We start from the raw sequence: 26315 nt of genomic DNA on the forward strand, positions 1-26315 counted from the left end.
GTGTGTGTGTGTGTGTGTGTGTGTGTGTGTGTGTGTGTGTGTGTGTGTGTGTGTGTGTGTGTGTGTGTGTGTGTGTGTGTGTGTGTGTGTGTGTGTGTGCGCGCGTGTGTGTGTGTGAGTGGAGGATGGGGGCTGGGGGTTTGGAGGAATTTCTCTGGAATCTTACAGCAGCTGGTTGGCTGCTGGGCTGGTTTCCATGGCAACGTGTGTAAAAAGAGTGCAGGCTCTGTCCCTCAGTCCCGTATCGGTGCTCTATACAAAGAATAACGTTTCAGAATTACATGCTCTCCCTTCTCCTTATCCCTCTCTCTCTCTCTCCCTCTCTCTCCTCGACTCTCTAATCCACGCCACTACTTCAGATTGAGAGGGGTCTCTCTGAGTGGAAGAAAAAAAGTATTGCTATTAACAGCTGTTTGTGATTCCAGCATATTGTGCAGCAAATATCGGTTTCGCATTTTTTTATGCAGTGCAGACTCTGTGGCTATCAAGACGAGAGGACCTCAGGGTACCTCAAAAACAATGTCTTATTCAAAATATTCTATCAACATGTAAATTAATTTCACCCCTGCAAGGATAATTGATTAGGATAGTAAAAGCAAACTTAACTGGGAGTAGTTATACTCACCACACTCACCACTTGCAAAGATTTTGTGGAAAAAGATTGACTCACAGAAAATTACAGAAAAACACTAGCTGATGCAACACCAGGGACAGCACAGTCCAGCCCTATTCACATAAAGCAGTGGTTCTCAACCAGTGGTCCGGGGACCACCAGTGGTCCTAGTTGGGCGATTACCCGGGGGTCCCCAGCTAAACTAGTTAACATCGCGTCATCACAATCACAATCATTTTAACCACTTAGCTTTGGCTATTCAAAAATAGTAGATATACAAGCTCATATCGCGGCACTCGGTGCCGTGCTATGAGCTTGTAGATCTGCTATTTTTGAAAAATCTTGAAAATGTGTGCATATCTTTGAATATATCTATTTTTTAAATATTCTGGGGGTCCCTGGCACAAAACACTTTCAGATGGGGGTCCGCGGCCAAATGTTTATCAATGTAGGGGGCCTTGGCATGAAAAAGGTTGAAAACCACTGACATAAAGTATACAATGTGACTTTAAATGGTGAGATATGCACAATCCAGCATTGTAACTACTAGAGCATTTCCTGATAAAACATGCAAAATGAGGCAAGTCTTTTCTGGTATCATACTATAATTAGATAAAAATTACACCTGTAATGAAAATTGCGGTTTGAGATGATAATCTCTTCTGAGTGTGTTAACTGGTGTCAGAAAATCGTGCAAGAAGGTTGTAATTAATTAAACAGCCATTTCCAACTATGTTGATTTCATGTATGAGATGGAGGAGAAAAACAGAAATGAAAAAGGGTTTTCTTTCTATCGTTTGCTTGCCATAATTGTATTATTTGACTAATTAATGTGAAGTCCTGGAGTGGACCTCAAGACACGGGCAATGCCACGGGGCAATTAGGCATTTTGCACACTATAGGGTCTAATATGGACATCTGGGACCCTCCTCGCTGATCCTAATTAATTTAGACACAAATAATGTACAGATAAATAATTGAGTAATGTGAAATTATGAGGTGTGTGTGTGTGTGTGTGTGTGTGTGTGTGTGTGTGTGTGTGTGTGTGTGTGTGTCGAGGGGGGCTTGTGGAGGATCTGTGTCTCAGTCACACATTATTATGTGCTGAATTAATTTGAATGTACTGTTTAGGCTCTGAAGAAGCTTTTTTTTCAATTTCAAGTAAAAACAAAATGTCAAAAATCAGGAATGATCACTGAAATGTTTCATTATGCATCAATGGGTGATGTATAATGCATGTCCTTACTCTATGGCATAAAAACATCAGGGCAGAGCACAACTAACAGCCGGTCATGTAATGTGTGTTCTACAGCATCATCTCCTCCTACAGCAGTGGTTCTCAAACTTTATCATGTCAAGGACCCCCAAAATGATACGTATTTGTCTGCGGACCCCCATCTCAAATATTTTGTTCCAGGGACCCCCAGAAGCAAAGATTTGAGTTAAAAATGTTCTCTTAAAAATATATATATATATATTCAAAGGTTTGCACACATTTTTACGATTTTTCAAAAATAGCAGATCTACAAGCTCCATAGCGCGGCATTCGGTGCCGCGCTATGAGCTTGTATATCTGCTATTTTTGAATAGCCACTCTTTCCAGACCTCAGTCATGCTGCTCAGGAACATGAACATAGGAATACACACAAGTTAGGTGGAAGAAGGTCATTTTTCGACGTCTATTTTTGTCATAACAATTACAGACAAGGAAAACCCTGAATAACTGAGTGGAGAAACACAATGTAATGCAGATGCTTCCATTCACGTGTACTGCATGATACAATTAAGCAATTTACATCCTATCATCCTGGGCAGAACTACATTACCTCAATTTTGGATCAAGATGGCAAGAGAAAAAGATCAAAGTGACTATGACAGGTGGCAGGAGCTTCAGCGATAAAAAACACATCCTTAAATTGTCACTTAAGAAATGTGCAGACACTCACACTTACAGTATACTGTATGTTTTGTTGGTTTGTTTACTGTTGAGTGAGAAAACAATGTTGCACATTATAAGTTCATCATCTGGGGACCACCCAAAATAAATTGGGGGACCCGACCCCCAGTTTGGGAACGACTGCCTGGAAAGGAGTCCACCCCCTTCCCCTTTGGTGTACAGGCTGCCTCTAGGGTGTGTGGGACATTAATAGTGTAATGGTGGTGCTGGTGTTCTAATTAAACATATTATCAACACATACATTTCCCTGAACGTTGACCTTTCACCAAACACATTCCTCAGTAGGTCAGTTCACTTCTTCTTTTCCAATCACGTGAGAAGGTCACATTCTATCACTGGTAAACATATGGTAACATTTTATTGCACCAACTCTCACTTCACAACCCAGAGAGAAGGTTTACTGCAAAATCAATACAAAGTCTAATTCTGAGTGGTCACCTTTATCCTATGGTGAAACATTTCAATCCTAATAGGAGTGGTCCACATCATGGAATGAGGGGTTCACTGGATGGTTTACTAAGTATCAGTCATGAGGATCAACCCAGTTGAACACCTATGGGGGATTTTGGACTGACGTGGTTAGACAGCACTCTCCACCACCATCACCAAAACAACAAATGGGCAGTGGTGTAAAGTAACTAAGTACATTTACTCAAGTACTGTACTTAAGTACAATTTTGAGTTACTTGTACTTTACTGGAGTATTTCCAATTGTCTAGATACTTTTCCTTCTTCTCCACTACATTTCAGAGGCAAATATTGTACTTTTACTCCACTGCAATTATTTGAAAAAAGTTACTAGTTACTTTGCAGATATAAATGATTACATTAACATGAACACATTAAGCACTTTAGCCCTATTTGAAAATAGCCGGTTGTGAGCTTGTAGATCTGCTATTTTCAAACATTTTAGTACTTTTACTTTTGGTACTTTAAGTACATTTTGATACCAATACTTTTGTATTTTTCCTCAAGTCAATTTTTAATTCAGGACTTTTACTTATAACGGCGTACTTCTACATTGCAGTATTGATACTTTTACTTAAGTAAAACATTTGAGTACTTTTCCCACCATGGGGGGATATCTTTTGGAAGAATGGTGTCCCTGTCCCATCCCTCCAACAGTATTACATGAGACTTGTACAATCCAGCACATTGAAGCTGTTCTGGTGAATACAGGAAAGGTGGGCACTATAGGGAAATCTGGGCACCATTGTATGTTGTTTTTCCCTTTCATTTATCAGCCACCTGTATATTTCATTAGAAACCTACAAGTGTCACGCCTTTGCCTTCTGCCATTACCTGTCATTAAAGTTGCAAGTGACATTACTCACGTGAAACCAGTGCTCACTTGCGTGTTATTAGAGGAACGCTGGTGCCTCCTGGTGGAGAAAACAAGTCACATCTACTATTCTAACATAATTATGCTGTGGTGGCCAGTGGTGGAAAACAATGTTTTACTTAGGTAAAAGTATCAATACTGCAATGTAGAAGCACGCTGTTACAAGCAAAAGTCTGTTATTCAATTCACTTGAGTGTACAAAGGTTTTGGCATCAAAATATACTTAAAGTACAAAAGAAAAAGTACTCATTGTCCCATTTCAAATATATAGAATGTATAAAAAACTCTTATAAAAATATAAAAACACTGTAGTTTTGACTCTAAAATCAATTAGTCATATAAATCCCAACTTTACTTAGAACTTTTTAGTATGAGGCTAAATCAACAGATACAGGATAGGTTGGCACTAAAGAATGACATCTTGGGCACCTCCATGTCAAAAAAATAAATAAATGTAAAAACAATAAATATTTGAAAAATGTGTTTAAAAAACGATTTTTGTTGCGCAAGTCTTGCTAGATCTTGTAGATCTGCTATTTTCAAATGGCCGAAATGTATATAGGGCTGAAGAGGGTAACGTATGTTTTATAATAATAATCAAAATCTACAAAGTAACTAAAGTTTTCAAATAACTGTAGTGGAGTAAAAGTACAATATTTCCCCCTTCGATTCAGGAAGTGTATGTGACCCATTTCGCACTCTAGTGGCTACAACTGGGATGGTGTATGTTCATAAATGAACCATCTTTGCTTCAGACAGTCAGACACACACAGACACAGTTATGTTATGGCTTGCTAGGCAGGCTCTCTAACCATTCAGCTATGGCCTATGGCCACATCATCAGCGAGATTCTAAGGCAGTTCTACTCTGTAACAGTAAAGGCCGGGGTTTCAGGGGAAACCAGCAAAATGAGGAATAATATAATAAAAAACTGTCTTGCTAATAAAGCGTCATGTCTCTCATTTTTTACAATGTATTTGATATTACCTTTATTTATTTAATAAATTATGCATTTCATCCTCTATATATTGTCCAGCAACCTTTATGATAAAGGCAAAAAAAGATGGTCGACCGTGGGAGCTATGGATAGAGCAGCCGCATGAAGCAGAAGTCACACCTTCAACTCCCACCCTCATCAGGGTCAAAAACTTTATATTTGAAATCCGAACGTTTATGTAGATCTAGGGTCAAAAATGGAGAAAGTGCAAACACCAGGTTGAAGTTCATCCCCATGACATGATTGCTTCTTAATTGATGACGTCACCTTGCCAAGGTATTTAACAGGGCTGTAATCAGCAGCAGGTGTTGCCAGTGGCAGAGGCAAACAGTTTTCGACTGTGTTACATGAGAGCTGGAGATCTGTGTGCGTTTGACTGTTTGTTTATTTATTTATGTTATTATTTATGGTATGCTATAGTGAATGGCACCAAAGCTACTAAGAATAAAACGTTTGTTTATTAACTCAATGGACACTTGTGGACATCAGTTTGTATGGAGCACACGTCAGAACTCCCTCGGCAACCAGTACAGGACTCTTGACACTACTCTTAATAGTACACCCAAGTATAGGACTTGGGCGTTACACAGCCAATGTATTATGTTTAAGGGCGATCGACTCGCTTCTTTTGGGCTTGTTTCCATAGACCTGGTTGCTTGTTTCTCTCGCGAAACCTGGCAACGCTGAACTCAACCGTTATAATTCCACAGTACGACGGTGCCGCCAAGCGACGTCCCCTGGTGCGACGATGGATTAAGATTAACTCTTATATAAATATTTCCATTTAAGCCTGTATTAAATAAATTAAAACAAGCCTTGTGCGGTGTGATAGAAATGTGTGTCCACATACATAGTAAATTAGGCCTACCTCCTTTTATGTAGGCTACTATTATTTCTGTTGCAATAGGCTCTATTCACAGCAGCCATATGATGAAGACATTCAACAGGTGTTGCCAATGATACTAATGAAGACTCTGTTCCATTCTGGTCAAACAGAGTCAGACTCAGGGTGCTGATATTGTGCATATCTACAGTTGGGGTCCAGGGACCCTCATGGGCTTCCAAATGGGCCCTTACAGGTGTGTAACTCTGGTGTACAAATGGAACCAAATGGACCCTTACGGGTCCATTTGGTTCCATTTGTACACTCTCAGAGTTATGGTGGTCGTGGAAACCACTGTGCTACACTAAATGGAACAGAGCCTTCATTAGTATCATTGGTGGTAACACATGTGAAGGAAGTGATAATATGGCTGCTGTGCATAGAGCCTATAGTATGTCAGTCAGTCAGATATCTAATTATATAATTATAAGCTCATGCCTTTAGCATTCTTGCCCATTTAAAAAGTATGCGATGACTGCCTTGTGGCAGAGTCGTAGCCAGTGGTGGAAACTAACTAAGTAACTAAGTAGCCTATGTACTCAAGTAATGTACTTAGGTACAATTTTGAAGTATTTTTTCTAGTATTTCCAATTTTCGGTAGCCTACTTTTACTTCTACTCCACTACAATTATTTGACAACTTTAGTTACTAGTTACTTTGTAGATTTAGATAGTATTACAAATCATGCATTAACCACTTCAGCCGATCTACAAGCTTACAATGCTTACAATGCATTGCAATGCATTGTGAGCTTGTAGATCTGCTATTTTCAAAAGATCTGTATACATTTGTAAACTTGTAAAATGGGACATTCGGCATAATGAGTACAGTAGGCCTACTTTCTATTGTTGGTACTTTAAGTATATTTTGATTCCAATAACCTACGCTTTTGTACTTTTACTACGAACTAGAGTATTTCTACATTGATTGCAGTATTGATACTTTTACAAGTAAAAAATGTGAATACTTTTTCCACCACAGCCCAGAGAATGAAATGAGTGTGATGATAAGCAGCCAGGGTTTAATTTCCGCGAACACAGTCAGTAGGCCTACATACAGTCATGTAGTAAAACTGTGGGTCTGCTATCTTGTTGCAGCCAGCTGTCTTCATCATGGTGCTTCACTGTCGTCAGCTGTCTCTCCTCCTTGCAGACAGTTGACGGAAGTTTACAATTACATGCTTGTTGTGGCGTCTGTCGTGCTGCCTGGGACTGTTCCTGTTCATAATGACCACCAGACGAATGGCTGTTTTGAATAACAGTCTTCCCACTTCCCAGCCTTCGTCTGCGCAGAGAAAGGCCGGGAACGAGGCTAGCCATGGTTAACATGACGCTCGTGACAAGCGTCATGGAACCACTTTTTCCTGGTTTTCGATGTTTATACATTCACAACTGCTAGTGCTACATCTACAAAAACGTTCAGATTTCAAATATAAAGTGCTGACCCCCATGCCACGGATGTAACAAGTTGAGCCGCAAAACGTCTAAGTACCTGTATATTCCGTATTGTTCAATAAAAAGCTTTTTAATCCGATTGCCGGGCATTTTCTCCGAATTTTCTCCAATGCTTTCAACTATGCGACAGTACCGGTTGGGAGTTGTATTGCACTCTGATACATCACCAAAAAAATGCTTTTTATTGAACAATACGGGAGATACGGGTACTTATCGTTGTCCGGCTTAACTTGTTACATCCGTGGCTCGGGGGTAAGCACTTTATATTTGAAATCTGAACGTTTATGTACATGTGAGAGTTGTAAATCAAAAACCAGGAACAAGTGGGTCCATGTTTCAGGGTGATCAGTGATCACACGTCCTCTCACGTCACGCAAGGTGCGTGGGGCATAATGATGTGCCTTGCAGGTGCATGGTCACATCATGATGTACACTTTACATTATATACACACAATCTTTCTAATATTTTATTTTTAACATATTGGGCAAAATAGCTAATTTTACATCGAGGTGCCCAGATGTCTTTAGTGCCCACCTATCCTGTATCCAAAAAAAAAAACCAAAAAACGCTACCCACAACTACAAGCTATTTACCAGAACAAGCCCAAAGTCGCTTATAATAAGCGGACATGGCAACGCTTGTTGAGTTGCGAGTAGAGGGGCGTGCCTCAAATCGGTGGAGGGGCGTGTCCCAAAGCGCAGACCTTCAACTGTAGTTGGAGCTACTTTATTCTAACTAGAGTATTTTACACAATCAGAGACAGAGAGAACTGAAGGATCCGAATGATCCACCACTGGAATGCACATTAAACTGGACATTAAACTTTACTGGACACGTTTTGTACAGGTCTGTGGCTCTATTTTATGTGGCCTATATTTTATTTTCCATGTTTCTTGAACTACAGTTATTTTAATAGCCTGTGTTTCGCATAAATGCTTAAACATTTTTGACATAATGGCTGAACTCTATAGGAGTCAAACAAGTTGTAGTCCCAATAATCTCTATAATGAAATAATGGATGTCAATTGCTTCAAATTGTATTGCATTGTATAACACAAAATCAGTTTAAATTCATCAAGTGGAATATGGAATCAATCTGTCTATATTTAAGGAGATGTGAAGATTGTTACACTTTTGTTGGACTTATAGCTCTGTGAAATGTGTAATTCATTGTTGGCACTGGAATTAAAACATCCAAGGAGAGACTCTTGTGAATTACAGTGGTAGTAGCTACATTTTTAATTAGTATTTCAGAAGACACATCATCTTTGTAGAATAAGGAATACAGTACAGCAAGATACTTCACTGTTAAGTATCTGGCTGTACTCCTTATTCTACAGATATAAGACATAATAACTAAGATTATGTGTCTTCTGAAATAGTGTATTATGATGTCATGTCACCATAGTCTAGAACTGATCAACATTATTTGATATGAACAATTTGTTATCTACAATCCTGTGTACAAGCATGCTTTATTTCTATAAACAAATGGAAATTTTGTTTTAAAAGAAAACTTCCCATGTAACCAGCCAGGGGTCCCTTTGTATTGCTATCTCATTGATGGTGAAGCTTTCTAGAAAACAGTATTTATTTAATCTGGTTTGAATGTGGTATTAGTTTTAAGTTCAATAAGTATCCTTTGAATGATAACATAATGTCAAGACAGGGGGAGTAAATGTAACTTTAGTATAAAGTTATAATAATCATTTACACAAGGTCTGAAAATGGATCTTGACACACAAGAAGTCAGAGAAATGACAATCAGCCACAATGACTATATCTACCTGTTAGATATAGTTTTCGTCATACCCCTTGCAGGATTTGTCATCATAACTAACGGATTTCTGCAGTTTTTAATGTATGACACGGTCCACTGTCTGGGGCATGAGCGATGTCATTTGATCACTTAGAAAGTATGCAAACTGGTGCTAAGACCAGGCTTAAAGTCAGACTGCTATTTTGAAATACAATGTTCAGTTAAAAGACGTCTCAATTAATCGTTTGCCAGTTGCTCTATAATCTTAAAGCCAAACATGACAGTTTAGCGTGTGAGACCTCCTTTGTTCACAGGCAATACATGAGCAGCTTTCCACCTCACTGGAATAATTACAGTAATTCCACTCAAAATGTGAGTCAAAGTGTGTACTATAATTGGTGCAGCCAGTAATAAATTACTTAAAGTCATAGAGTAGACACATGATTACTAGTACACACACACACACACACACACACACACAAACACAGCACGCACGAGCATGCGCGTGCACACACACACACACACACACACACACACTTCTCTTTGATGACACACAGAACAGAGGGTTTGAAGGGAGCACACAGAACAGAGCGTTTGAGGCCCCCCCCTGCCCAAAAGGTCTCTGAAAGGGCAGTGACGTGGGACATTGCACTTGACCTCTCTCTGTGTGTGTGTGTGTGTGTGTGTGTGTGTGTGTGTGTGTGTGTGTGTGTGTGTGTGTGTGTGTGTGTGTGTGTGTGTGTGTGTGTGTGTGTGTGTGTGTGTGTGTGTGCCCCTGCAGGGTAAAGGCGAATCCATCTCTATATGTCCACCTAATGTCATCCAGCTGCTCACACACACACACACACACACACACACACACACACACACACACACACACACACACACACACACACACACACACACACACACACACACACACACACACACACACACACACACACACACACACACACACACACACACACACACACACACACACACACACACAGCACCAAAATATATCATGGATTCTCAACATTTGATGACAATGACATCTCCATCGGCCAACATGTTGAATAACAGCACAGGGTCAACTTTAGTTCACAACAGTGAATGATCAAAAATATCAACAAACTTATGTTGACGCTAATCTTCAACAGAGCATTATAGATCATCTCAAACTGATTTAAAGGTTCCCTTGGTGTTAAACAGGGATAATATTTTTTGCAATCTTGGATCAGCAGGTTTAACAAAGACCCATGTGTTGAACCCCTCTAAATCCCTAACACGTTACGCATACCATAATTTATCTAGGTATCCTGTGATCCTGCAAGGCTGTCTGTCACAACACATCTTACCACTGTTCCTAACTCAAACAATAAGCAGTGAATAAGCAGTGACCACATCCACATACATTGGTGGCAGATTAGTACCAAAAAAAAAAAGTATGTTTTAAGTATAGAGGTGTTTTTCAAATCTCTGTTAGCAGGGGCCACACCTGTGCAGCTTCAAAACCTTCAAAGAAAAGAAGAAAAAGAAAAAAAAGCACAGACACAGGAAGTGTTGGTTAAGCAGTTGTAGCCTAAGTCAAACACAGGAAGCCTAACTCCTCCTCTATACTCACAGGAAGACTGTGCATGTGTAATGGTAATAAACAGGTACAGAAAGTGCTCAAGTGGCTGTTTGGGGGTCCTGTCTGTCGCCGTAAGGCTTAGAATCAGTAGCGCTGGTCGATGGAGGTATGGGATGGCGGGTGTGATTGTATTTGTGGGTGTCAGTGTCTCAGTATCAATAGCAGCTTGTCTGTGGCTCTTAATCTGTGTGCTATATATAGTACAATGTGCTATATGAACAGTTTCATACAGAATAAAAGATAGTTACTACAACATTGCAATTCAATTATAATTATTTCAAGATGGAAAGCAATCTAAAGTCCTGCATGTATGCATGTCTATCTATGGCAGGGGTCTTCAACGTTTTTCAGCCCAAGGACTCCCTGGCTAAGAGAGAGATGAAGCAGGGACCCCCACTACATATTGTATAACATTGCGTTGTAGATTTAAAAAAAAAAACAGCACTATGTTTGACATCACTATCATCAGTGCCATCGGTATCATCATGTTGCATTCATGTTAATGTGTATTGTGTACATTTTCAGCCATTTAACCACTTAAACCCTCAATACTAAATAGTATAATAATACTCAATAGTAAATTTGACCTTTGGCTCTGCACTTGGTCTTCTCTTTTTCCCTTCTACACCAAACCTCTTTGCCGAAAATAGCTCACAGCACGAGGCGTTGTGAGCTTTTAGATCGGCTATTTTTGGCTAAAGTTCTCCTCAGAATAGGGATGTTAGGGTTCAAGTGGTTAATGTAAAGAAATGATCCCATCACACAAAGATTTGGCGGACCCCTTGTAGTAACTCTGGGGACCCCCTAGGGATCCCGGACCCCCTGTTGAAGACCCCTGATCTATGGTATCTGTATGCACGTCTGGGGTTGGGGTCAAAGGGGGTTATAGTGTAGCCTACATTTAGAGAGTGACTTTTGCCAGGCAACGGTGATGAGTACTGGGAGTGGGAGTGTGGCTCGAGTAATGTATTCCTGATCAGCGTTTAGTATTTCAGCTCTATTAATAGGACTTTCACAGTCCCCTCTACACCACTGAGGGCTCACACACACACACACACACACACACACACACCACTCTCTGGTGAGCCTCAAATATCAAACCCAAGGCCTCTCTGACACAGTCTCTATACCATCAGCGCTGAGCTAGCCATAAAACACTACAGTTGCTTGGGTGCAATAGCGAGGAGTTAAGGCTAATTGGCTAGCATACTATTAACTGTGTTGTTGGGGAGTTGCTGCATTAGTGGTCTCAGCAGTAGAGCTGTTTCAAGACTTCCAAGAGAGACAGCTGCTGGTGACCAGTCCTGAAGGTATGGCCGTAGTGTTGGGGAGTTTGACACAATTGGACACAAATGCTAGTTGCCTCGTATTGGGTTTTGAATACAGGTTAGAGGTGGCTCTGTTTTCTTTTTTTTCTTTCTTTCTTTGTATCAATTGGAGACAAAGATACTCTTTGCTTGATGATACATCTCTCTCTCTTTCTCTCACAGGGTGACAGCCACCTCCTATCAGAACAGGGTCGTTTGAAGCGTCAAGCGCGGAACTGCTGCCGCTGTGAGACAAACAGCCCTCCCTAAACCCCCGCCCCACCTCCCTCCTCATCCTCCTCCTCCTCCTCCTCTCTCTTTCTGTCTCTCCTTCCCTCCCCCCTGCCAGCCCATCTCTACCCCGGAGGCAAAGGCAAGTCAGCCCGTACAGCGGTCCCCATCTCAGAGGGGACGGGGTTGACAGAAACAGAGGGCCGCCGACTTGTGAATCGACCGACCACAGGAGCGGGGGGGCCCCCCAATCTCCTCAGCAGGCCAGGCCGATGCTGTTATTCTAAACAGGATCTTTGAGGGGTTTCTCCAAAGGCTGTTTTGAACATTGGAGGTTACGGAGCGGGGTGAACTGCAGCCATGGCTCCCTTCTTGCGCATTAGTTTCTCCAACTTTGAGATAGACCCGGGACTGGCCTATCATGAAGAGGTGCTCAACCCTTACTGCGCCGTCTATATGAAGGAGGTGATAGACACAGGTCAGCTACTCTACGCTGTGTTCTTTTCAGTGTTTTGTCAGTGAACGTATGCTTGCATGATTCTGTGTTTGTTTAACGCCGAGTAGGCCGGTGCCCAACGACGGGAGTCCCCCAGGGGTCTGCGCTAGGCCCCCTCCTTTTTTCCTACAACACATTTCTTCACCAGAAAATAGCCGATCGACAAGCTCACAGCGCGTCATGCTGCAACACGTCATGAGCTATTTCGTCCCAGAATATGGACGCTAGGGTTCATGTGGTTAAAGGACAGACAGAGAGATGGAGACAGGTGTCTAAGTAAAGATTATGATGAAACTCAAACAGAGTTACAATGTTACATCAGGCTTTGCTCTCTCTCCAGTGATTGTCAAGAGACCTGTGGTAGGATCAAATAAGGCGCGATACTCCGAGACAGTTGTGTTTCATGAAACACAGCAACAGATACAAATTGGCATGTGTGAGGGTATATCATATCTGTGTACAGTATGCTAGGTATTGTACCATACATTGCTTGCTTTAATTTGACATTTTATCTTTCAATTGTAAACTTGATACACTTGAAAAAAGTGTTGTTCCTCAGTGTGTCTGTTCTCCAGCGTAAAAAAGGCTCAATGAACGACTGAATTAAAAACAATAAACCATTCTGTCCTTCACCTTTTAAGATGTTGAGTGTGACTGGGTGAGTGGGTTCTCAAGGGTTGATAACGGACAAGACTAGAAGAAGTCTTTGTTCTGCTGCTGCTGTCTATCTTTAACCACTGGTGAACATGACAGCATAGTAGTTCTAAAAACAGTAAAACAGCGTGTCATGGAGAGGAAAGAGGAGGGATCTTCCGTTTCTTTTCCTCTTCTTTAACCACAGCACTGATACTGCAGCATAGCAGAGGAGACCGCCTGTGAGTGGGCTGTGCGCGCGTGCGTGCGTGTGTGGGTGTGTGTTTCAATGTATCTATTGACTATCCAAGTTCCAAGTTTAGTTTTCAACTTTCAGCCCTCCTCTCTTGTGTGTGGCATTGTGTTATCTTTAGCTGCTTGCATATGTGCATAAAAGTTAAAATATACTTTTCAGAGCAAGGTGTGAAACGCACAGTGCTTTATAACAAAGAGTACCAACTATAGTGGTAGTGCTGGCAGCCCAAAAATGCTTTCTGTGGACACAGCCCCTGTTTGCCACGGTGTTTCTGAAGCGTCCGCACCCCTTATGCCTACTGGCATGAGTGCTTACATTTGTCAAATGAATTGCCATGCATCACGGCAGGAATCCACTTAAAAAACGTGAGAAATACTATAAAGGGCCTTCAAAAATGCCGAAAGGACATACCAAGGAAATAAAGATGGCCTGGAGGCTCATTTGATGCTGGACAAAGTTTACTGAAGCTTAAATGGGTGCATATGAAGCCAAATGTGCATGCCAAAGCAAACCAGACAAACTGACTAGCGCACAGGCAGCAGTATGCAACACCTTTCAAGCAACAGGGCTTTTCTTGAGGTCTGCTTTTATGGCTTTGCTGTTAATGACTCACTGAGCGGAGACCTGCTCAGCTGAGGTCATGATTCTATGAAATGAAACTGATGATGAATACATAAAAGTAATCAGAGAATCAATTTGCGGTCCAGTTTTAACCTTGTGAAGTGTACACCTATCTGTTCTTCTTTGTTTACATACTCAATGGAGAACAATTAGCTGAGTTAGGCTTGTTTGTCCTTTGCGACAGACTCTCTGCTCAGTGCAAAGTGATACTGCAGCCCTGAACGGAGATATGAAAGTACATCGTCTAAATGTCACATCACCAAAGTGTGAAAAACAACACAGGAACTGATAGACAGAGCTGTGCTCTAGGTTGCTAGGAAGCGTTCTAAAAAAAAACGTTATCATTATGCGAGTTTGTGGAGAAAAATACATTTTCTTCTCTGAGTAACTTAAGTCAGCATAGAAGCTGTGTCCCATGCAAGATGTGATGAACCGATGAAGAGATCGCTCATTAGGAAAAGCGAATGCCTTATTTATGCTCCATCATAAATACAAACTACAGTACTGTGTGAGCTCGAGTGCACACACTTGATGACAGTGGTGGAGGAAGTAATTGCAAAAGTCAATGATTGTGGCTTGGTTGATCCTCTCTAGGCTGAGTCTAGACCAGTGGTTCCCAAACATTTTAGTTCAAGACCCAAAAGAGAAATTAGACGTTTGCCCTGGACACCAACTAGTGAAAATAGCAGATCTACAAGCTCACAACGCAACGCTTCGCCCCGCGTTGCAAGCTTGCAGATCTGCTATTTTCATTACTTCTTTACCTTAAAAAAAAAAAAAAAAATCTATTTATGAAATAGTTTTGAAAAATGTTGGAATTGTTATTATTTAATTGATAAAAAGTTGCGGGGGCACGGTGGCGCAGTTGGTAGCGCTGTCGCCTCACAGATAGAAGGTCCTGGGTTTGATTCCCGCAGGGGACGCTGTGGGCGCTGGGGCCGTGTTCTCTCCTCCATGTCATCAGTGCCCATACCCTAGGTGGGGTTGGCGAAAGGGCCTTTCTGTGTGGAGTTTGCATGTTCTCCCCGTGTCTCCTAGGGTAGGTACCCTCACAAAAACATGCAGTAATCCTGGTCACTATACTGCCTCCCCCTGGCCAGCCGGGGCGCCTGATGGAGGGGAAGGGAACTGGTTGGAATAACGTGCTACGTCCAACCAGGGAAACTCTCCCCTGTCAGGTGATAAGAAGGTCAGTTGGCTCTCATGCATTGAAGGAGGCATGAGCTCGGCCCTGGCCTCCCTAGGTTGGCAGAGGGAAGGTAGTGCCCAGGATTACATAGACAATTGGCACTGGGTGTAAAAAATACAGTAGTGGTTACAAAATCGTGGGATAAAAAATTTAGAAAAAAGATAAAAAGTTGCGATTTTTTTTGTTTAAACTTTTTTTAATCTTTTGAGATAATATAATATATTTTAAATGTAGGAAACAAAAAAGAGGGCACATTTACTCGCGACCCATAAAAATTGGTCTGTGACGCACACATGGGTCCCGACCGAGCCTAGACTGTATTCAAACAGATTCTAACTGGTAATAAAATTAACACCTGCAATCTGCCAATGGCATTTGGTTTCTTCTTTGATGGTAAATTACGGAGATAATTCGGTAACTCCTTTCTGTTTTTTTCAAGCTCTCAACATGTGACGGATGTGACACGACGTTGTGAGACCGTTGTAGGACAAAGTATAAATATGGCTTACTGGGCTTTTTGCTGTGAAGTGGTGGGATGGCAATGTTTTATTATATAATTCTGTATTATGCATTATGTAAGTGGATATATGCGATATTATAGCACATATCACATAAGGAATAAGCAGATGTCAATCATGAAAGCGAGGGGGTTAATGTTTTGGGGTTTTTTTTGCGGCTAGATGGATCATCTCTTTAATGTTGTGCAGATGGATAACCACAGACAGTGCATGGCCAGGTGGTGAAGTGTTTACAGCAGTAGCCTATCCACTGCAATGCAAAGCATGATACTACCATACTGTGCACGCATGCCATAAGCTATTAAAACCAGGAATGAATCTGTGTAACCACTTTATTATTTTATACTTTGGCTATTCAAAAATAGCAGATATACAAGCTCATAGCGCGGCACAGAGTGCTTGTAGATCTGCTATTTTTGAAAAATCGTGAAGATTTGTGCAAATCTTTGAATGTATATATTTTTTAAAGAGAACATTTTTAACTCAAATCTTTGCTTCTGGGGGGTCCCTGGAACAACATATTTTGAGATGGGGGTCCGCGACCAAATACATTTTGGGGGCCCTTGACATGAAAAAGTTTGAGAACCACTGATTATATCAACATGAGTTTTTTCAACAAAAAAAAAATACATTTGTAGAATCCCCCAGAAGCAAAGATTTGAGTTACAAATGTTCGCTTTAAAAAAATATATATATATTCAAAGATTTGCAAAAATTGTCAGATCTATAAGCTCATAGTGCAGCACTTGTTGCCGCGCTATGAGCTTGTATATCTGCTATTTTTGAATAGCCAAAGTATTAGATAATGGTTAAATCTAAAATGACAGATGCTTAATGGGTTAAGGCAACATATAAGCTGATGAAAAAGATGTTCATGTCACGGCATGAATTTAAATGCCCATTTGAATGGATTATGCGTTAAGCATAGGAGAAACATGGGAACCAATCCTAGGCATGCTGTCTATGTGGAGGATGGACCAGGGCATCCGGTGGGCAGGTTAGGTATATAATAATACTCCTGCCATTGCCCTCGCCCTTGACCCTGGACGCTGTACTGTGGCTGCTCACGCTCACGGCTCCTAAGTCGTTAGGATGGATACATTTCCCCAAGGGGATAATAAAGTGTATAAACATAAACAAACATAAACAGATGCCCTGAGCGAGTGAGTGCAAATCCTACGCTTTGCATGTCTCTTCCCATTTTTCTCCTTAGTTCCCTCCCTCCCTTACACTGTCCTGTCTGCTAAAGCCATTAAGACCTGAGGCCGATTCTACGAATGCCTTCTCAATCAGTAGTTCTCAAAGGCCACCCCCCAAAATGATGTGTATTTGGGCGGGGACTCACATCTGAAAATGTTTTGTGCCAGGGACCCCCAGAAGAGAAGATTTGTGTAAAAAAAATCCAAATTATTCAAAATATTCCAAACATTTTCAAGAGTTTTCAAAAATGTTCATGAATAGTAGATGTACAAGCTTGCGTCACGCCACAAAGTGATGTGCTGTGAGCTTGTATATTTGCTAGTCTTTGAGAACCACTGTTCTAAACCACTGTTCTAAATCCTAAGAGTTTTCTGAAAATCTTATGTCTAGATGCGCAGGGCAGTATATAGCTAAAATCTAAAATGACACAGATGCTCTCCCGGATTGAATGGGTTAAATACGTGCCTCTGTTTGTCTGTATGTGTTTTCCAGAGAAGGGCCAGGTGTACAAGCAGAAGAAGTCTGTGTACCCAGAGTGGAACAAGACTTTCGACGCTCACGTCTATCGAGGGCGCATCATGCACGTGATGGTGAAGGACCGCACAGCGGAGCTCAAATCTGAGGCCACGGTGGCTTTGGACACCCTGGCATTACGCTGCAAGAAAGAGAACGGCAAACTGGAGATCTGGGTCAGTATGCAGCTGTGTGTGTGTGTGTGGGGGGGGGGGGCATGATATATATCGGGAGTATGCCACAAGGCAATGGGTGTTGGCATGACGCAAAGTGGAGTACCATAAACACCCGTAGTCATGGTATGGTAGTATATGGTATGCAATATATCCCAGCCTTGAGTGTAATATCGCTTTTATTTATAACACAGTTTCCGGCAATAAGCAGCCAGGTTCACCCGCAACATTAACCAAAAGCAAATAGAGAACTTCAAATGCATCTAAATGTGAAGCTACAATTAGACTTTTATAATGTAATACTATTGAGTCAGCAGTTAAAAAGAGTCAGGCAGTCAACAGTCAGTCAGAGTGTGTGTGTGTGTGTGTGTGTGTGTGTGTGTGTGTGTGTGTGTGTGTGTGTGTGTGTGTGTGTGTGTGTGTGTGTGTGTGTGTGTGTGTGTGTTTTTAGAAATCAGTCTTAAATGCAGTCTAGACCAGACTCATCATTGGTATCGCCCACCACTACAACGCTTCTTCTTTTTCCAAATAATCCCCAATTCCTGCTTTTGTTCTCGGGTACTGTACCGCTGACATTTCTTTAGTTGTTTTGGTTTTCCTTTCTCTTCCTCTCCTAGCTGGAGCTGAAGCCACAGGGCCGCTTGCTAATGGAGGCGAGATATTATCTGGAGAAAAGTGGTGAGTGGCTCAAACCTTAAACCTAGCATCTCAAGTTCAAGCAATAAAGGTGTAGAACTTGTGCCCAGACTGGCATCACCATGCTGAGGCATATAGACTGGCATCGTCCTGGTGTAACATGCTGAGGCGTGTGAAGCTAAAGGGAAGATCCTTCTCATGTCCCTAAATATAGACTTGGCAAATAATGCTGTTCACAACAGGTGGCCCTGCAAGTGTTACCGGGTAACAATTTATTCGGTATAATAACACTACACACAAATAGAAGATCACACTCTGTAACTAACACACGCACGCACACACACACACATGCATGTGCGCACGCATGCACGCACACAAAACTGTAATCCATGTACCGTACAGTATTACACATTTTACAAATGCCAGTGCAGCTGGATAGTTTATTTCTAACTTTGGTGGACAACAGTAGGTCAGCCAAAGCTCGCACGCACGCACGCACGCTAGTGATGCGCGGGTTGACCCGTAACCCGCGGGACCCGCGGGTCAACCCGCGGCGCGGGTGGGTCGAGTCAGAATTTCGGAGAAAATTATGCGGGCTGCGGGTGAGCGGGTCACGCGCTCTCACACGCAAAAAAAATAAAAATAATAACATGCTCTTGTTTTGTCTTTATTCCTAATAAGAATAAGAATAATAACAATAAAACAGTTTGAATACACTTGGGGATTATTTTCTAACCATGATTTTACAGAATAAAAAAAAAATCGCGGGTCGCGGGGCGGGTTGAGTCGTAGATTTATATATGGGTTCGCGGGGCGGGTTGAGGCGGGTTGGGTTCCGTCGCGGGGCGGGTCATGAAAAAACCCGACCCGCGCATCACTAACGCACACACACACACACACACACACACACACACACACACACACACACACACACACACACACACACACACACACACACACACACACACACACACACACACACACACACACACACACACACACACACACACACACACACACACACACACACACACACACACACACACAGTCTGACTTGTGCCCATGACTTGTGATGTGTTTTCTCCATCGTCTTTCAGTGTGATATTTGCCAAAGCACATGAAGTGACTCGTGTCTCAAAGTGCACATGGCTCAGTTTATACCCTGCATATTGGCATAATGTTAATGCACGTTCGTGCCTGTTTGCTCTAGATTCTACGGGTCAAGGCGAGGCAGACGCCGAGAGAGAGGCCGAAAGGGACAGCGAGGGTCTGTTCGCCCTGCATCACCGACGCGGAGCCATCAAGCAGGCCAAAGTCCATATCATCAAGTGTCACGAGTTCAGCGCCACTTTCTTCCCGCAGCCTACCTTCTGCTCTGTCTGCAAGGAGTTTGTCTGGTACAGATCCCACCTCAATCCTCCTGTAGAACAGTGGTTCTCAAACCTTTTCACGTCAAGGACCCCCAAATTGATAAATATTTGGCCGCGGACCCCCATCTCAAATTGTGTTGTGCCAGGGACCCCCGGAAGCAAAGATTTGTGTTAAAATGTTCACTAATGTTCAACATTTTTGAAAAATAGCAGATCTACAAGCTCATATCGCGGCACTCGGTGCCACGATATGAGCTTGTATATCTGCTATTTTTGAATAGCCAACGTATAAAAGGTTAAAGTGGTTAAAATGATTGTGATGCTACATTAACTACTCTAGCTGGGGACCCCGTGGAACCGCCGCAAGGACCCCTGGGCGTCCCCGGACCCCACTTTGAGAACCACTGCTGTAGAAGCACAACTCAGTGATCTGGAACATTACAAATAATCTCTCTCACGTTAGTCATTTTGAAATGTGCCCAAAAGGGATTCATGGCTTCTTTGTTTCCACTCCATAGGGGACTCAACAAACAGGGCTACCAGTGCAGACGTGAGTGGCTGCTTTTTGTTTTTTTCTTCCTTTGTCGCCACCGGTCACCAAATTAGTCATACCCCCCAAACGCTTCACTGTGTCATCTGCTGTCTGTGTCATTCTGTGTCACAGAATACAATGCTCAATATCAGCAAAAGACTGCCTGGACTCACAGAAGTGTACTTTTATTCAAATCAGGCGCAAGAGGCAATTTTCGCCCAAAGCCTTCCTCAGCGCGAGTGCTTGGTTTGACCTGCGCCTGATTTGAATAAAAGTACCCGAAGGACACTTCTGTGGGTGCTGGCAAGGCATTTTAGTCCAGGGGCCAAGGCAGATTTTGGTACCACCTAAGGTGGCCGTACATTTTTGGTATTTTTGTATTCCTACGTGTCTCTAGTTTATATTTTGGTATGATACATCTTCCAATTCAGTAGCTTAATGACAGTAATCACTCTAAACCGGCTAATGTATCCGGTAGGAGACACAAAGTAGAATCTTTGTGTCTCCTACCGGAAATACACCCGGGCATCAAATTATTGCGACAAAAAACAAAATATATCCATGTATTCAAGGCTTCATGGGGTGTGCAATTGACAGAAAATAATCATTTTTTGGGTGAACTCCTCCTTTAAGTTTCCCAGGGGGACTCTCTACCCATTCAGCTATGACCACCCTAGACCGAAGGAGGGTCAACTTTTACAAGCTTATGGAAAGCAGTCTTTTTGCATACACCAAAAATCTGAGAAGTTATCAATTGCACACCCCATGAAGCCTTGAATACATGGATATATTTTGTTTTTTGTCGCAATAATTTGATGCCCGGGTGTATTTCCGGTAGGAGACACAAAGATTCTACTTTGTGTCTCCTACCGGATACATTAGCCGGTAGGTAGTGATAACTGCCATTAAGCTACTGAATTGGAAAATGTATCATACCAAAATATAAACTAGAGACATGTAGGAATACAAAAATACAAAAACTTTACGGCCACCTCAGGTGGTACCAATTTGTGAAAATATCAGTGTTGGCCCCTGGACTATTTGCTGATATTGAACTCTTCTGAGACGTGCACCTGTTAAATAGTTGATTACTTTTTTCCCTACAGAATGCAATGCTGCCATCCACAAGAAGTGCATTGATAAAGTCATCGCCAAGTGCACCGGTTCAGCGATCAACAGCAAAGAGACAATGGTAAAGTCAGACCTGTTGTTCCACAATGATATCCATTCCCCCAATGATACCATTCAACAAAAAGGTTGATTCTTCAGAACAGCCATATAGGCGATTTCTTTACAGGCTGACACATGCAAGGAGATGTGTAAACCTGTGGTTACTATGCTCACTTTTTCATAAAGTCCCCTCATATACTGTAGATTATGTTATTAACCAGCATTCTCTCTCCTCTACTTGACCTTGTTTCATTTCCTCTCCAAATTCTTGCCTGCTTGCTCTCATGTACGTGAAACCAACAGAAGATGCCAACCCCCATATAGTGCATATAGACTATATGCACTATATGGGGGTTGGCATTTTACATTTAAAACCATTTCCTGGAACCCTGGTGGGCGCATGGCATGCTCTAGAGCATGCCATGCGCCCACCAGGGTTCCAGGAAATTGTTTTAGCATTGAAATTGACTACAGGTGTACAGTTCCAATAGCTCGCACACAACTCCTTGTGTAGACAAATACCATTACAGCCAGAATAAAAATTGTAACATTTGTGAAAATCCAGCTTTGTATAAAAGAATGGGGTATACAGTAGGGGTTTTCTACATTTAGACCTATATGGTATTCTTTAAAATGTTACACATTGCCTTACATTTCAGTTCTACTACTAGCTTTCAAACCAGCTGCACCACTTGGATTATCCATTATGCAAGCTGTCATGAAGGGCATTTCGTTGATGGAGGGACCTCTGTGCATTCCCTGTGACTACCTCAACAGTACACTGACACAACATGTAGTTTTGCTCCCTAAATGTGTAGCTCTGTTTACCATTAGCTGTGGTGATGCGCATTCAGGTGAGAGAAGTCTGTTTTCACCGTGTGTTGCAGATCCACAAAGAGCGCTTCAAGATCGACATGCCCCACAGGTTCAAGGTGTACAACTACAAAAGCCCCACCTTCTGTCAACACTGTGGTACACTACTGTGGGGGCTGGCCAAGCAGGGGCTCAAATGTGAGGGTGAGAGAGGACGCTGCACTTCATCCTAACATACCCATGTTTCACCTCATCCTGATATACAGTGACATGAGCGAGGGAGTGAGCAAGCAAGGAAGAAGACAACCCTAAAGAACAGTTCCTGTACTTACAGTACAGTACAGTGAAGGGGCCAATGTGCCAGAGTGTTACCATTAGATTTTTTTCTTTAAAGAAAGCATTCTCAAAGATTGACCTGCAAGGGAAATGGGGTTAAAAGCAAACCTCAATGTACAGTAACATCCTCCTGATTGTGTCATTAACAGCATAACTTTAGGCTACCCTGTCATTCTCTTTAGGCTACCCTGTCATTCTTGTCTTTCTAAAAGTATTTGAGAACAAAAGTGTAGTAAAATTACAGATTAAAGATAATACAATTATGCTCAATTACAGTAGCGAGAGCTACTGTAGAGTTACTTTCCAGTAAAAGTATCAATATTGCAATGTAGAAACACTCTGTTACAAGTAAAAGTCTGATAATAAACATTTACTGTAACATGTGCAAAATTATTGGCATAAAAATATACATTTTTTTTTACCAAAAGTAAAAGTACTCATTATGCAGAATGTCCCATTTCGGCAGTTTTCAAAATGTTTCAAAATCTTTAGAAAATAGCAGATCTACAAGCTCACAACGCGTCGCAAAATATATAGCCTCTATATATATATATATATATGACTGAAGTGGTTAATGTATGTTTTGTAATAATAATCAAAATCTAGAAACTAACTAGTATCTAAAGTTGTCAAACAATTGTGGAGTAAAAGCGGAGTAAAAGTACAATATTTTTCTCTGAGATGTAGTGGAGTAGAAGTAAAAGTATTGAACATTGGAAATACTCCAGTTACCTCAAAATTGTACTTACAGTACTCAAGTAAATGTACTTAGTTACTTTAAACCACTGTTACTTTCCAAGCCTGGGTACATTAAGGTTAAAAGGCAACCAATACACACCTGCTGCAGTTCCCTCTACACTTATCATCATAATCTTAAGACATTTCTAGTTAGTTGGAACAACATCATCAGCAGTATAAACCATTTCCTAAACATCTGAAACAAACTGAAACTATATGAAATGAAATCTAATTAAAGGTCACAATGTCACAAAATATTGATATACCTGTTGCACACATGCTGATGCGCTTCTATGATCAAGCAGCTGCATTTGTCCACTCAGAAAGCAACACCTTCAGTATTTTGAAAAAAGATAATTATATTATAATGTTATATAATATTAATATTAAACAATTCATGTTCTTAAATTGAAATGTGAGAATATTAACTTTTACTGTAGCTGACTATTTATTTTAATAATGTTACAATTAATACTTTTTTGATTTTATTTCACTGCACTTTGAGAAAATTGCTACAATGTGTATTACTATGTGTATCCAATCCAATCCACTTTATTTATATAGCACATTTCACAACCAGGGTTTACAAAGTGCTGTACAGAAAATCATGCAAAATACACGTGTATTAGTATTACCGTTATGCCAGCCAATTTGTTCTGTGTAACTGTGTTTTCTCTGTGCAGAATGTAGTATGAATGTCCACCATAAGTGTCAGAAGAAAGTTGCAAATCTCTGTGGGGTCAACCAAAAACTGATGGCAGAAGCTCTCGCCATGATTGAGACCAAACAGCAGGTCAGTGGGGGAAAGAAGACAATTGCCAAATGGACAATTTGAACGTCACATACATACATACATACATACATACATACATACATACATATTAGCTAATACTACTAGCCTGTGGTGGAAAAGTACTCAAATGTTTTACTTAAGTAAAAGTATCAGTACTGCAATGAAGAGGTACTCTGTTACAAGTAAAAGTCTGGAATTAAAAATGTACTTGAGTAAAAGTACAAAAGTATTGGTATCAAAATGTACTTAAAGCACCAAAAGTAAAAGTACTAAAATGTTTGCAAATAGCAGATCTACAAGCTCACAACGTGTCGCGATGTGACGCGTTGTGAGCTTGTAGATTGGCTATTTTCAAATATGGTTAAAGTAAGTTTTATAACGTAATAATATATATCTGCAAAGTAACTAGTAACTGAAGTTTTCAAATAATTGTAGTGGAGTAAAAGTACAATATTTGCCTCTGAGATGTAGTGGAGTAGAAGTAAAAGTATAGACAATTGGAAATGCTCCAGTAAAGTAAAAGTACCTCAACATTGTATTTAAGTACAGTACTTGAGTAAATGTACTTTACGTTACTTTACAAAACCGCTACTAGCATGCAATTCTCTTATACTGCAGGCTAAGACTTCCAGAGACCCAGAGACGACCGGTCGGGAGGGGCCAGTAGGTGTGGGCCAGGCGGGTGTTGTCCGTGCCCCGTCAGGGTTAGTGATGGGCTTACCTAAAACAGCAACCCCTGCACCCCGCAAAGGTGAGATGAAACCAAGGTTCATTTGCTGAGGTGGGGATGGGGGGCATGCCTCTGCTTTTAGCTTTCATATCCCCCCTTTGGTCATTCATTTTTATCGACGGGGGACTGGGGGGTTTTATCCCTGCATCTGGTCAAACTGAATTAAATACATGCATTTCTTTTGGGGAAATGTAGACTTACAGTAAAGTCAGTATGTTTGTATTCTGGCAGTAAAGGTGCATATGTTTGATATTTATGACACAAATATCATAATTTTACAATTGAATTAAAAATGCACGTTATACATTCATCCTGGTGTCGTTATTTTGGCCACATTTTCAAAACCTTTTCATGTATATTTTAAGCATTGCGATGCGTTTTGAGCTTGGCTATTTTTGCTATTTGTTGTCATACAAACATACAGTAGGGCTTAAGAAAATGTAAGCCCTATATATTTAAGCCCTTTTTTTTACAAATCTAACCCTGGATGAAAACACATCAGCAGATCACACTCGCGCGCGCGCGTGCGCACACACACACACACACACACACACACACACACACACACACACACACACACACACACACACACACACACACACACACACACACACACACACACACACACACACACACACACACACACACACACACACACACACACACACACACACACACAGTTGCCCACATGTAGCAGCCCCACTTCACTCACTGCTCTCATGCAGTGGGGGACGAAGTACTCACATTATTTACTTAAGTAAAAGTATCAATACCACAATGTAGAAATACTCTGTTACAAGTAAATCCTGTATTCAACATTTACTTGAGTAAAATCAATATATACTTTAAAAAAGAGAGGGCTCGAGGGGCGTAGTGGTAAAGTCCCTGCCCACCACCACGGAGGTTGTGGGTTCAAATGCACCGGGTGCATCCGGCTTTGTCGAGCGCCTATACGAACACAATTGGCCCGTGTTCGGGGGAGAGAAGCGTGCGGAGATGGTGATATTAGTCATTGCATGTACTCCTACGGGCTGGGGGCGGCACCTGTCAGCGGGGAGTGTTGGGCGGGAGGAGTAGAACGAAGGCTCTACAGTCTACATCCTCCCGGTCGGGGCCCCTCACTGGCATGTGAGTCAGTAGGATACATACGACAGCAAGTGACAACGTGCGTGTTTGGGGAGGAATTAATTGGTATAACGACTAAATTGGGGAGAAAAGGGGGCTAAAAAATTATTGGCTACTCTAAATAAAAATAAATTAAAAAAAGTAAAAGTACTCATGCATAGTAAAGAAAAAAATACCTCAAAACCTGTACTTAAGTACTGTACTTGAGTAAATGTACTAAGTAACTTTACACCACCGACCAGCTCTCCTCACTCGACTCATATTGTTTGCTTCACTTGAAAATAGCGGTTGCAGAGTTACAGTGTGTGTGTGTG

The 26315-nt window shown here is 41.5% G+C and overlaps 1 protein-coding gene across 3 annotated transcripts in view; it reads left to right on the forward strand.

Moving 5' to 3' along the window:
• The first annotated feature begins 7991 nt into the window (after positions 1-7991).
• Positions 7992-26315, forward strand: part of prkcq (protein kinase C, theta) — a 148118-nt gene continuing 129794 nt past the window's right edge. For 2 of the 3 annotated variants that reach the window (XR_014600203.1, XM_084049814.1), the window contains exons 1-10: positions 7992-8093; positions 12112-12637; positions 17565-17761; positions 18376-18436; positions 19605-19791; positions 20283-20314; positions 21403-21488; positions 22354-22483; positions 24037-24146; positions 24765-24897. Coding sequence is in view for 2 of the 3 variants with exons in the window: in XM_084049814.1 (XP_083905940.1) it covers positions 12520-12637; positions 17565-17761; positions 18376-18436; positions 19605-19791; positions 20283-20314; positions 21403-21488; positions 22354-22483; positions 24037-24146; positions 24765-24897 (1054 nt within the window). In the remaining variant the exon portion in view is untranslated. Of the gene's footprint in view, positions 8094-11814; positions 11932-12111; positions 12638-17564; positions 17762-18375; positions 18437-19604; positions 19792-20282; positions 20315-21402; positions 21489-22353; positions 22484-24036; positions 24147-24764; positions 24898-26315 lie in introns of those variants that run through there. The other variant, XM_084049815.1, reaches the window with a different exon arrangement.

Source organism: Gymnoscopelus microlampas (genome assembly GCF_963454915.1).
Source record: "Gymnoscopelus microlampas genome assembly, chromosome: 23".
In the NCBI taxonomy this organism is placed as follows: domain Eukaryota; kingdom Metazoa; phylum Chordata; class Actinopteri; order Myctophiformes; family Myctophidae; genus Gymnoscopelus; species Gymnoscopelus microlampas.